The sequence below is a fragment of the Hylobates moloch genome, unplaced genomic scaffold, assembly GCF_009828535.3.
Source record: "Hylobates moloch isolate HMO894 unplaced genomic scaffold, HMol_V3 SCAFFOLD_14, whole genome shotgun sequence".
Lineage (NCBI taxonomy): Eukaryota > Metazoa > Chordata > Mammalia > Primates > Hylobatidae > Hylobates > Hylobates moloch.
The window spans coordinates 44,741,211-44,753,747 of record NW_026652289.1 but is presented as its reverse complement, the minus strand read 5'-3'; the positions used below and the strand labels follow the sequence as shown (position 1 = coordinate 44,753,747).

Here is a 12,537-nt window from a genome sequence, read left to right as displayed (position 1 = left end):
GGAATGATCTGCTTTGTGTGTTTGAAGGGTCACTCGGGTGTATGAGTGGAGGATGGATAGTACGGGAAGGAAGAAGAGGTAGGAGGAGACGGCAGTGTCCAGGTGAGAGGCAGGTGGCCCGGGCAGCGGGGGTTTGTAGATGGGCCACAGAGGCAGCGCTGCGAGAATGCTGATAGACTAGATGCCGCAGTGGGGGAAGCGGAGGAAGGCAGGGCAGCTCTTCCAGCTCCGTCTGAACCATCCTGTGGAAGATGTTCCCACTTGCCGAGAGGGGAAGGGCTTGAGAGGGGCAGGGGTGATGAGGGAGGAGGGCAACAGTTCTGGTTGTTTGGACTTGGCGTCTTAATGTGAGACACCCTTAGATCTCCAAGTGTATGGCCAAGGGGCCAGTTGACCTGTCAGTCCTGAGTTCATGGGAGATCAGGACTGCAGAGCAGGACCTGGGAGACATTTAAAGTGTTTAAAGCCATGGGGCTAATGTGATCCTGCAGGGAGGGAGTGTGGATGGACAAGAGGAGAGGGCCCAGGCCTGCCACATGTAGAGAGGTTGAAATGATGCCACTGACCCCTGAAGGCTCCCCATTGCCCCCTCTTGGGGGAAATGAGGCGTAGACCCCGGCATCTAGGTCAGCTTGATCAACAACTTGTCCAAAGTGAATTCACCTTGGCAGTGCTTCGCATCGCCCAATGTCACCTTCACCTACAGATTTTCCCAGCAAAGCACATGGAACACATTTGCAGCCTTTTATATAAAATAACTGCTTTGCATTTTACTAGTGTTTTCCTCTTTTGCCTCATTTTGAACACCTTAAGGGATTTTTTTGACAATTAATGTGAGAGCACGTCTACCTTCATCGGCTAAAAACAAGACAAAACTAAACAAAAAATAACCAGAACAAAAACTTTCAAATCAACACACGTGCACCATAGCAAAAAAGATAAAAATATTCTCCAAAGTTTCCTAAACTGTCCAGTGAAATATGGCATCTTTTGACTAGTGTGACTCTTGGTGACTCAAACATTAGGCAGATGGGCCAGGACAGGCCTTGGCAGAGTCTCCAGAGGGCCATCCTCAGGGGGATCAGGCTTTCTGAAAGGGACTCAGCACCGAGGGTACTTTCAGAGTCACATTTACTTTGGAAAACACATTTTAAGAAAGAGGGAGAAAAGAAAAGACAAAATGATGCAGTGGAAAAAACTCTGACCAGAAAGAAGAAAACCTGGATTTGAAGCCATGGCTTCTATGTGTGGGATCTTGGTCAAGGGATTCCCATCCCCTGAGCCTGTTTCCTCATGTGTAAAATAAGAAGCTGGACTCCATCTGTAGGATCTGTGAGTCTTTGGGCTGATGAAGACCGCCTAGGGCTAGAGTGGTAAGAGAAGCCAGACAGATGACATCCTCCCTGGCATGACCCAGGCATCCCCCAAACAGAGTATCCCTGGGGCAGCAGACTTTGATAACCCTGCGAGAAGGTTCAAATGACTTCCTTGGACTGAATCAGAGCTCTGGGGATCCAGGGAAACTGCCCTCTTTGGGGAAGCTGCTGATGAGCATGAGGGTAGGAGGCTGCCATACTCACCTGGCTCACAAAGATGTTTCCAGCCACACTCAGGGTCTCAGTGGCTGTGGTGCCCATGGTGACTTGCATCAGCCAGGCAATCTAGAAGGAAGCAGAGTGTTCTTTGTGGGCTGACATCAGCAAACCCCAGAGTCAGAGGGAGCTGGAGTGGAAAACCTTACACACCTTCCTCCCAACTCCCAGGACCCCTTCATCTACATTTTCCCAAAAGGTCCATTCATCTTCTTCGGTATCTTCATTGATGGGGGCTTACCCCTTCCCAAGGCCACCCATTTCACCATAGGAATGCAGAAAGGATTTCCTGGCCAAAAATATTTGAGAATTGTGAATTGCACACACACACACACACACATACACACACACACACACACCTTGGAGATTACCAATACACATTAGCTTAGTAAATCCTCTGAGAAGTCCTGCATTAAGCCTATTTAAATTTATGTAGCATAATGTCTAGCCTAGTTTCCCTAAATTATTTGACCATGGGATTAGGCTACCTTTACCTGGTAACATTTACTAACACGCTGTGGAACTAGAGTTTTGTGGAAAAGGTTTTGGGAAATACTCTATTAGAAAGCTCTTTTTTCTTTTCTTTTCTTTTCTTTTCTTTTCTTTTCTTTTCTTTTCTTTTCTTTCCTTTTCTTTTCTTTTCTTTGAGACAGAGCCTCATTCTGTCACCCAGGCTGGAGTGTGGTGGCACAATCCTGGCTCACTGCAACCTCTGCCTCCCAGGTTCAAGCAACTCTCCTGCCTCAGCCTACTGAGTAGTTGGGACTACAGGCACCCGCCACCACGCCCGGCTAATTTTTGTATTTTTAGTAGAGATGAGGTTTCACCATGTTGGCCAGACTGGTCTTGAACTCCTGACCTCAGGTGATCTGTCTGCCTTGGCCTCCCAAAGTGCTGGGATGACAGGCATGAGTCACCACGCCCAACTAGAAAGCTCTTTTTTTAATCAAGATGAAATCTGCTTCCCTGGAATTCTCTCCACTGCTGGTGCCTCTCAGGTTGCCCTTTCCCTAATCTCTCTTCTGTAAGTATTTGGAGACAGCTATCCTCCCCTAACTTCCTCTTCTCCAGGCTCCTCATTCCTTATTCCTTCAACCATTTTGTAGAGGGTATGGTTTCAAGCCCTTTCACTCTCCTGCTTATAGTTCAGTTTGTCATGGCCTCTAGGTTGAACACAGTCTCCAGGTCTGGGGAGAATCACCTCCGTTATGCTATGCTGTGTGTGCTCTTAACATAACTGCTATGGTTCGAATATCTCCACCTAAACTCATGTTGAAATTTGATTGCCAAAGAAAAATATATATATATATATTTGATTGCCATCGTAACAATGTTGAGAGGCATGACCTTGAGGAGGTGATTAGGTTATGAAGGCTCTGCCCTCATGAATGGATTAATGCTGTTATTGCAGGAGTAGTTTGGTTATCATGTGAGTGAACTCCTGATAAAAAGGGTAAGTTTGGCCCTGATCTCTCTGTGTCTTGTATGCTCACTTCTGCCTTCTGCCCTTCCACCATGTTATGACACAGCAAGAAGGCCCTTACTAGATGTCAGTGCCATGCTCTTGGCCTTCCCAGCCAAGGTTTCAATCTTGAAACCATACCCTCTATTTGGCCATGAGCCAAATAAATCTCTCTTCTTTATAAGTTACCCAGTCTGTGATATTCTGTTATAGCAACAGAAAATGAACAAAGATAATAACCACAGGTTGCTTTTGCATTTCTGGAAGCCATCTGATGTTGCTGATTTATTCTGAGCTCAATCGGCTAAAACCTTGGAATCTTTTGCCAGGTCCAATGCTATCTGTTGCTGTCCAATGCTATCTTCTACATCCTGGTTTTGTGCAGCAGGTTTTATGAACATAAGCACAGGATCTGACATTTATACCAGCTAAGTCTGGCCAATATGGTCCACTGCTACGGTCTCTCAATATCTTTTCGGTATAAATTATTTTCTTCCCTCTACACCTTTCCAGTGCCGCCTCAAAACTGCAACCTTTCCTCCAGCAAAGACCACATTAGACTTTGGTGCTATTTCTCTTTAGTATCATGACAGGAGACCCTGGGAAAGGATATTTGGTCAGCACTAGATTCTGTGAGGATGAAGATCCTGGAGGCAGGGGGTTCAGGGAAGGTATGGACTTCAGAAGCAAGGGATTCTAGGAAGGTGTGAACTCTAAGAGCAGGGGGTTCAGGGAAGGTATGAGCCTCAGGAGCAAGGGATTCCAGAAAGGTGTGGAACTTGGGAGCTGGGGATTCTGGGAAGGTGGAGGCTCTGGGAACAGGGGATTCTGGAAGGGTGTGGGCCTGGGGAGCAGTGTATTTGGGGAGGTTTGGGCTCTGGGAGCAAGGCATTCTGGGAGAGTATGAACCCTGTGAGCTGGTGACTCTGGGAGAGCCCTGGTCATGGGCACTGGGAACTTACCTTCAGGATCACCCACTGCATGAGGCCCACGTGGTAGAGAACCGATATGACACAGCTGAAGAAGACAATGATGGGCAGAACCTGCCGGGAAGGAGAGCATAGGACCACAGGTTAGAGGCAGGCAGGCTTCAGGGTGCCAGACAGGGCCCGGGAGACCCCAGACAGCCCACTCCATCCCAGACCTTGCCACTCAGATGCCTGACAGGATCCAGGAAGATGCTCTGAGATCAGTGCATGAAGTCCCAGGGTTCCACAGGCAGGGCCTCTTTGGAGGCAGCCTTGTCCTCTCGGCTCCCCTCTAAATAGTGACCAGCTGCCAGACCGCCCCCTCTCCTCAGCACAGGTAGGCCTGTGCTGTGGTAGGGTGGGGCCTGAGTGCACCACTTTTATCTCCTGCTTCTTTGTCTCTAAAATGGGAGTAAAATGCCCACATCTGAGGGTCGTTGTGAAGGTGGCAGTGTGCACCCTTCTCCATGAGCTCAATCCTTGGCCTCAGACTCTGGCCTTAACCTCCCTCTCAGGCTTTGGGCCTGAATGAGGGGACCCTCATCATTTTGGGGCTCCACTTCCCCTCAGCACCAACAGGCTCAGAATTAGGCTTATCCCAGACCTGAGCCAGCATCTCCTCCTATCACCCCATTTCCTATTATTAGTACTAGGCTTAATTAACACTCCTCTTCCTTCACTCCAAGCTCACCCATTCTCCCTTCAGAATTTCTCTCACACCCATTCCCTCCTTTCCAGGCCCATGGAAAAGGAGGTTGCTTTTCTGCACCCTGGTCTTTCTTTACTGTAGTCTGATGTTTAATAACAAACTGGCAAAAAATGGAGAGGTCTTTTAGTGGAAGACTAGTTTCATCACCTAGGATACAGACATACACTAGTGCACTAAAGGTCAGGAAACAAGAATGCAGAAGCTGTCTATGGGCAGCTGTGGACTGATTTCCGAGATATGTTGTTAAATGAAAAAAGAGAAGGTGTACCACAAGAGTGTATGCTATGCTGTTATGTGGGTTTAAAAAGGGGGTGGGGGGTAGCTGTGCATGGTGGCACGTTGTCTGTAGTCCCAGCTACTCAGGAGACTGAGGCAAGAGGATTGCTTGAGCCCAGGAGTTCAAGGCCAGGCTGGGCAACATAGTAAGATCCCCTGCCTCTCCAAAAGCATGTGTGTGAGGGGCATTGGGTGTGATCTTGTATGGGCGCAGGAATCATTAGAAGGATGTGCAAGAGGCCAGCAACAGCAGGTGCCTTGGGGAGGGAACTGGGTGCCTTGGGGGCCAGGGATGAGAGGAAGGTTTCTTTTTTACCTTACACACTTTTGTGTTGGAATGTTTGCTCTATTCTGTGTCCTGTGTTCCCAACAGTTTAAAATAGTCATGTAGAACTGGTAATAGCACGGGAGCATTCTTATGCTACAATGTTAAATGGGAAAATTGGAATATTAAAATTATAGAAAGAAGCACTCCCAAATAGTCAAAGGACTTGTTTCTATGTGCTGGGGCTATGGAAATGTTGTTTTCTTTTTTCTTTATTTCTGAATTTCTCATCTGTTCCTACTTTTTTTTTTTTTTTGAGACAGAATCTCACTCTGTTGCCCAGGCTGAAGTGCAGTGGTACAGTCTTGGCTCACTACAGCCTCCGCCTCCTGGGTTCAAGTGATTCTCCTGCCTCAGCCTCCCAAGTAGCTGGGATTACAGGCACCTGCTGCCACACCCAGCTAATTTTTGTATTTTTAGTAGAGACAAGGTTTCACCACGTTGGCCAAGCTGGTCTCGAACTCCTGACCTCAAGTGATCTGCCCGCCCCATTCTCCCAAAGTGCTGGGATTACAGGCGTGAGCCACCGTGCCCAGTTGTTCCTATAATTTTCAATAATAGGTGGACATTTCTCAAGGGAAGAAGCATAGGCAGGAGAGGTTTGTGGGAAGATCAGTTTGGCTTTGAACTTTGAATTTGAGATGCCTGTGGAATATCAAGTGCGCAGCTGGATAAGAGGGTTAGGGAGATCTGGGCCAGGCTTTGGCTTGGGGCTCTTTCATAAGAAGTACAGGCTGGCCTAGCATGGTGGTTCATGCCTGTAATCCCAGCACTTTGGGAGGCCGAGGCAGGAGGATTGCTTGAGCTCAGGAGTTTGAGACCAGCCTAGGAAACAAAGCAGGCCCCCATCTCTACACACACAAAATTTTTTTTTAATAGCTAGGTATGGTGGTGCACACATGTGGTTCCAACTGCTCTGGAGGCTGAAGCGGGAGGATTACTGGATTCCAGGAGTTCGAGGCTGCAGTGAGTCATGATCATAGCACTGCACTACAGCCCAGACAACAGAGTAAGACCCCATGTCAAAAAAAAAAAAAAAAAAAAAAAATGGCCAGGCATGGTGACTCAGGCCTGTAATCCCAGCACTTTGGGAGGCCGAGGTAGATGGATCATTTGAGGTCAGGAGTTCGAGACCAGCCTGGCCAACATGGTGAAACCCTGTCTCTACTAAAAATAGAAAAAAATAAGCCAGGCATAGTGGCGGGTGCCTGTAATCCCAGCTGCTCGGGAGGCTGAGGCATGAGAATCACTTGAACCCAGGAGGCAGAGGTTGCAATGAGCCGAGATCATCCCACTGCACTCCAGCCTGGGGTGACAGAGTGAGACCCTGTCTAAAAAAAAATAATAATAAGAAGAAGAAGAACAACAACAACAACAACAGGTTGAGGTGGCTGGTGGATGCAATTCACTGCAGAAATCACCCTGAGTGAGAAGAGCAGGGGCTAAGGACAGGGCCCTGTGGTCAGTGTGTCATTAAAGGGTGAGAGGGGAAGGAGGAGCCTGTGAAGGAGACAAAGAAATAGCCAAGGGTTGGAGGACAGCCAGGAGAGAGGCAGGATGGAAATCGAGGGGCAGCTTTTCAAGAAGGGATAGTCACTAGCAGCTGTGTCAGGGGCATCAGAGAACTCTGGAATGGTAAGGACTGAGCCAGACCCCTGGGACTTAGCAACTTGGAGGCGCCCGTGATCTAGGTGAGAGCAGTGTCAGAGGAAGGGTGGGGACTGAGGCTGATGTCAGGGAGCCAAGGTGGAAGTGGGACATGAAGAAGGAGAGACTACAAGAATGGACAGCCCGTGCAAGAAGCAGCACTGCGCTCGCTGCTGGAGACTGGTGAGGGCCCAGAAAGGGCTGCTTTTATTTTTTAAGAAGGGAGAGTCTTCAGCAACCAAATTTAGGCCTACTTCAAAGTGACCTGGGATTACAGAATGGACCCTGAAGAGAATGGAGATTCTGCCCCGGGCAGCTGGGAAGCAAGCCCTGCTGAGGCCTTCTCTTTCTTCTGTCCCTTCCCAGACCAATGCTGCAGGCTGTATCTGGACTTGCTCTGCTGTCATCTGTCACCAACGTCACTGTGGTGGGGAAGTCACCTGACAGAGAGCACCAGAACTGGCTCAAGAAACCCTTTTCCTGCCCTGTGACTCCTCCTCCCGCCTGGGGCTAGAAACACCTCCAGCAGGAGTATGATGACATCATTCCACCACTCCTGGGACTGAGATGCAGAGAGGGTCACGTACTGTCTAGACTGCTTGTCCAGCGGATCCTGAAAGAGACTGCAGGGCAGCTGGCAGGCCTGCAGGGATGGGCCCGCGCCAGGAAGGAGAGTGCCCGGGGCATCAGGACCCCACTGCAGCACTGGGACTTTCTCCTGCCAGCAATCAAAAGATTTTCTATCTGTGAGATGGAGAATGGTGGAAGAGAAGCTATGTTTTGGATTAAGTGGGGACTGTCTAGGGAGGGGAGGGGAATGAAAGAGAAAAGAGGTGGCCCCAATTTTCTAAGGTAGGATAGAATACTAAATAAGGTCCCTGTGGCCAATATCATCTTACAGCCCAGGAAACACCTCTGGGGCCTGCAGGATGTGAGATGGCAGAACAGGGCAGCAGCTCGAGGCAGCGCTGCTGTGGAAAGGGGAGGCAAGTGCCATTAAATTCCACTGTGTGCCAAGCATGAGGGCCTGTCCTGGGCCAGGTCCCTAATATGTGGGGACTCATCAATCCTCACAGCATCTGTGGTGGATGTAACTGTTGCCACTTCACAAATGGGCACACGGAGGCTGTAAGATCTTGGCTACCCACCCGAGGTCACACACCTGCAAAGAGGCAGATGTACCTCCCAGCCACCATGCAGATTGCCAAGGTCCTGCCATGCCCCTTGGGAGGTTTGCCCTGGCAACAGTCCTGGAGGCTTGTTTCTCTGCCTTCAGGGGCAGCATGCATCCTTGCTGGAAACTGAATGTCTGTGTCCTCCTAAATTCATATATTGAAACCTAATTCCCCAGGTGACGGTATTAGGAGGTGGAGCCTTTGGGGGTGATTAGGTTATGAGGGTGGAGCCCTCATGAATGGGATTAGTACCCTTAGAAAAGAGGCCCCACGCCAGGCACAATGGCTCACGCCTGTAATCCCAGCATTTTGGGAGGCTGAGGCCAGAGTATCCCTTGAGCTCAGGAGTTCAAGACCAGCTTGGGCAACATAGTGAGACCCTGTCTCTACCAAAATTCAAAAAAATTAGTTGGGCATGGTGGCATGTGCCTGCAGTCCCAGCTACTCTGGAGGCTGAGGCAGGAGAATCGCTTGAGCCAAGGAGATGGAGGCTGCAGTGAGCAGTGATCACACTACTGCACTCCAGCCTGGGCAACAGAGTGAGATCCTGTCTCAAAAGATAAAAATGAAAAATAAAAGAGGCTCCAGGGAGCTCCCTCACCTCTTTTACCATGTGAGGACACAGACGACCAAGTGGGCAGAGAGCAAAGTGGGCCTCAAGACAATTCAACCTTGCAGGGACCCTGATCTCAGACTTCCAGCCTCTAGAAGTGTGAGAAATCAATTTCTGTTGCTTGTAACCACCCAGTCTATGGTTTTCATTATGGCCTCCTGGACGGACGAAGGCAGTCCCCCTCAAGGAAGAGCCAAGTAAGTCCTGACCACTGCCTTGTAGAAATGGCTTTGGAGGCTGGTCCTGCTAGTACCATAACTTAAGGAAGAAGGAAATTCTAGCTCTTCTAGGCCAGTGGTTCTCAGCACGTGGACCAGCAGCATCCTCTGAGAATTTGCTAGAAATATTTTGGATTTAATAGATCTACAGTGGGGCCTGATGTTTGGCCTTTCCAGATGCTGCTGGTGCAGCTGACCTGGACACCACGCTCTGACAACCACAGCCCTGGAGCCTAGATTAGACACTCTGAGCAAACTTCATCACCTGGGACAAGAAACAGGCTTTGAAGGCCAGACAAAACCCACTAAGGACACGCCCTGCTCTCTCCTCTCCCTGGAGGAAGCTGAGCCAGGGCTCCTGCTGACTTCCCAAGGCTGTCTGGGCAAACCCTCATGTCCCCAGATCCCAAGGCCTGAGCACTGTCGACAGTGCCCTGTCACCAGCCCCAGGCCACCGTAAGCCACAAAAACCCAAAGCTGGAAGATGCTCAGGGCAGCAGCTGCGGTGCGCACTGTACCAGCACCACCACCAGAAAGTGGAAGGGACTCATCTGCAAGTCCAGAGCAGCTGCATTTCTGGCTGTCCCCTAGCTACGCCTCCTGATTTCCTGTTTGTGCCATCCCTTTGCCCAGAATGGCCTCAGCACTCTGCCCCTCATTCCCATTTCTGCCTGGATCCTGGGTTTTCAACAAGATGCCTCCTGCCTTGGCTGTCCCATCTCCCTTCTTTCAGCCATGCCACTGCAGGCTTCATTTACTTCCCATTCCCTTCACCAAAAACCATGTTCACTAAGGTTACCGGTTACCCCTTAACTACCAAATCCATTGGTACCTTTTGGTCCTTATTTGATCTTTGTGTGTGTGTGTGTGTGTGTGTGCAAAATTTGGCACTGTTGACCCCTGGGGATTGCAGAGTCTACATCAGACATCCCGGAACTCTCAGGAGATGAAGACATTTTCCATGACCCTAGGGGTTCCTCCAGAGAAAATCTGAGCAGCACTGCTGAGCTTAGCAGTGGGTGCTTGTTCCAGAGGCTAGAACAATAGTGAAAGAATGAGAGTCTGCTCCCGGGTCAGCCAGACCCAGGGGAGTATGAACATGAGGGTGGAAAGTTACTAGAAGGGAGACGGAGCCAAGGTGAAATGACTAATCCAGCTGATACAGCCAAGGGGTGACTGCCACATCCACTGTGCTGGACTCCAGGCCCAGGGCAGGCTGAGGGCTGAAGAAGCCCCAGGGAGAGACTTTACTTCCCCCCAGAAGACAGCAGCTGGACCATGGCCCAGTAGGAAGTAGCTTGGATTCTGAAAATCTGAGTGAGCTCAGAGAAGACTTCCCCAGACTGAAATTGGCCAAAGGCCTTGGACCAGGTGTGTATGATTCATAGAAAGAACAGAGAGAACTTCCTGAGTCTTATGTTCAGCTCAGCATTCAACAAAACCACCCCTACCTTGAGGGCAAATCCCAAGCATATGTGTGTGATATAGAGGAGAGGGGGAGGCTGAATAAAATGCTGTGATTAGTGAGAAAGAGAATTCTGTGGCCACAGAGCATTTATCCTAGTCCTCCTTCCTCTTTCCCGGCATTGCTAAGGATGGTGCATCAGCCAATACACTGTCCAGGAATTTGTCCAGAGGACGGGGCCTGCCAGGGGCCAGGAAACTGCTAGTGTTTGGTTGGGAAATGCTGAGGCTGGTTAATGATAAACCCACCTCACTATTGTTTTTGTCTTAACTGAACATTCAACTTCAAAGTTTTTTGCCACCACTGATACATTTTTATTTTCTTCTTTTTCTTTTTTTTTTTTTTAAGATTGAGTCTCAGTCTGTTGCCTGGGCTGGAGTGCAGTGGTGCGATCTCCGCTCACTGCAACCTCCATCTCCTGAGTTCAAGTCATTCTCCTGCCTCAGCCTCCTGAGTAACTGGAATTACAAGCACCCGCCACCACGCCTGGCTAATTTTTGTATTTTTAGTAGAGATGGGGTTTCATATTGGCCAGGCTGGTCTCGAACTCCTGAACTCAAGTGATCGAACCACTTCAGCCTCCCAAAGTACTGGGATTACAGGCGTGAGCCACCATGCCCAGCCTAATGGATACATTTTTAAATGATCATTTTTGTTATTCAGAGTGCTTTTTGTATTTGGGGGAGACACATGAGGCCGTTGATTTCTGCTGATAGTATGAGGAAGAATACATCCCTTAACCAGAAGTCCAGTGGAGGCGTTCTAGGTCTGGCTCTGCCCTAACTCACTGTGCCATTGTGGCCAGCTCACTGCTCCTCTCTGGGGCTTGGCTGGACCATCGGTAATACAAAAGGGAGGCCCAAACACCACTGAGCTCCCTCCTGGTACCAACGGTCAAGGAATCCATGATTCTAAAGGGTGATTCGGGGAGAGATGCAAGCAGCAGGTGTGCACACATCCTTCCAGAGAGGCTGGGAGGAGACATAGCTAATGTGCCAGGGGGCAGACACAGAGGCAAGCCCAGCAATGACGCGGGAGAGATGCAGGCCAGTGGTGGGCGGGGGAAGGCGCTCCAGCGGACAGCAGCTGCGTTGCCCGCCCAGCACCTCTTTCCCTGCTTTTTGGCTAACGAGGCTTTAATTTCCCTTTGGGAAACAGCTTATCTGCCCATCCACTGAACTCCGCCCTGCACTGTGGACACACCAGCACGTTCTCACCTCCACGCTTTGCCCATGCCATTTCCTCTTCCTGCCTAGCTCAGTGTGTCCAAATCTCTTCTGTCCTAAACTCCGTGTCAAATGCCACCTCCTCAAGGATTCTCCCTCACGGTCTCTTGTTAGAAGAATCTCTCCTTATAGGCACTCCTCAGGCCCTTCCGTTGTTGCACTTGAACGCAGCTGCCTGGGAAGTTTGAACTGCAGAGTGTCGGGTGTGTGTGTGTTTTTGTTTTGTTTTGTTTTGCTGAGATGGAGTTTTGCTCTTGTTGCCCAGGCTGGAGTGCAATGGCACGATCTCAGCTCACTGCAACCTCTGCCTCCTGGGTTCAAGCGGTTCTCCTGCCTCAGCCTCCCAAGTAGCTGGGATTACAGGCATGCACCACCACACCTGGCTAATTTTGTATTTTTAGTAGAGACAGGGTTTCTCCATGTTGGTCAGGCTGGTCTCAAATTCCCAACCTCAAGTGATCCACTTGCCTCAGCCTCCCAAAGTGCTAGGATTACAGGCATGAGCCACCGCGCCCGGCTGAGTGTGTGTGTTTTAAAGTGTAAGAAGCTGCGGGAGCCTCCCTGCCTGGGTGGACGCTGGAAGTTACCCTGAAGCAGACCTTACTGGTCTTTTCTGAAACCTCGGTTACCCCCGCATTGGTTATGCAAAGGTAAGGGAGCAGCCGCTCGTTACCCTAAAAGAATATGGTATCAGGGGCCTTTGCGGGGCTGACATAGGCTCCCCCTCCCAATATTCTCCCTATGCAGAACTGGTCTCAGAAAACATGGTGGGCAAATTTGCCCAGGGGGCAAGAAGACTTCAGAGAAGATAGGAACCTGGGCCCTTCCCTTTCCTCCTAGGGCTGACAATGTTAGACTGGA

The 12,537-nt window shown here is 49.8% G+C and overlaps 1 protein-coding gene across 4 annotated transcripts in view; it reads right to left on the bottom strand.

Annotated features, from left to right (window-relative positions):
- The window catches only part of SLC28A1 (solute carrier family 28 member 1), a 90,978-nt gene that overhangs the window by 53,137 nt on the left and 25,304 nt on the right, over positions 1–12,537 (bottom strand). For all 4 annotated transcript variants that reach the window (XM_032174348.1, XM_032174347.2, XM_032174352.2 and 1 more), the window contains 2 exons: positions 4,017–4,097; positions 1,581–1,661 (listed from right to left, as the gene is read on the bottom strand). In XM_032174348.1, the coding sequence (XP_032030239.1) occupies positions 1,581–1,661; positions 4,017–4,097 (162 nt within the window). The remainder of the gene's footprint in view (positions 1–1,580; positions 1,662–4,016; positions 4,098–12,537) is intronic.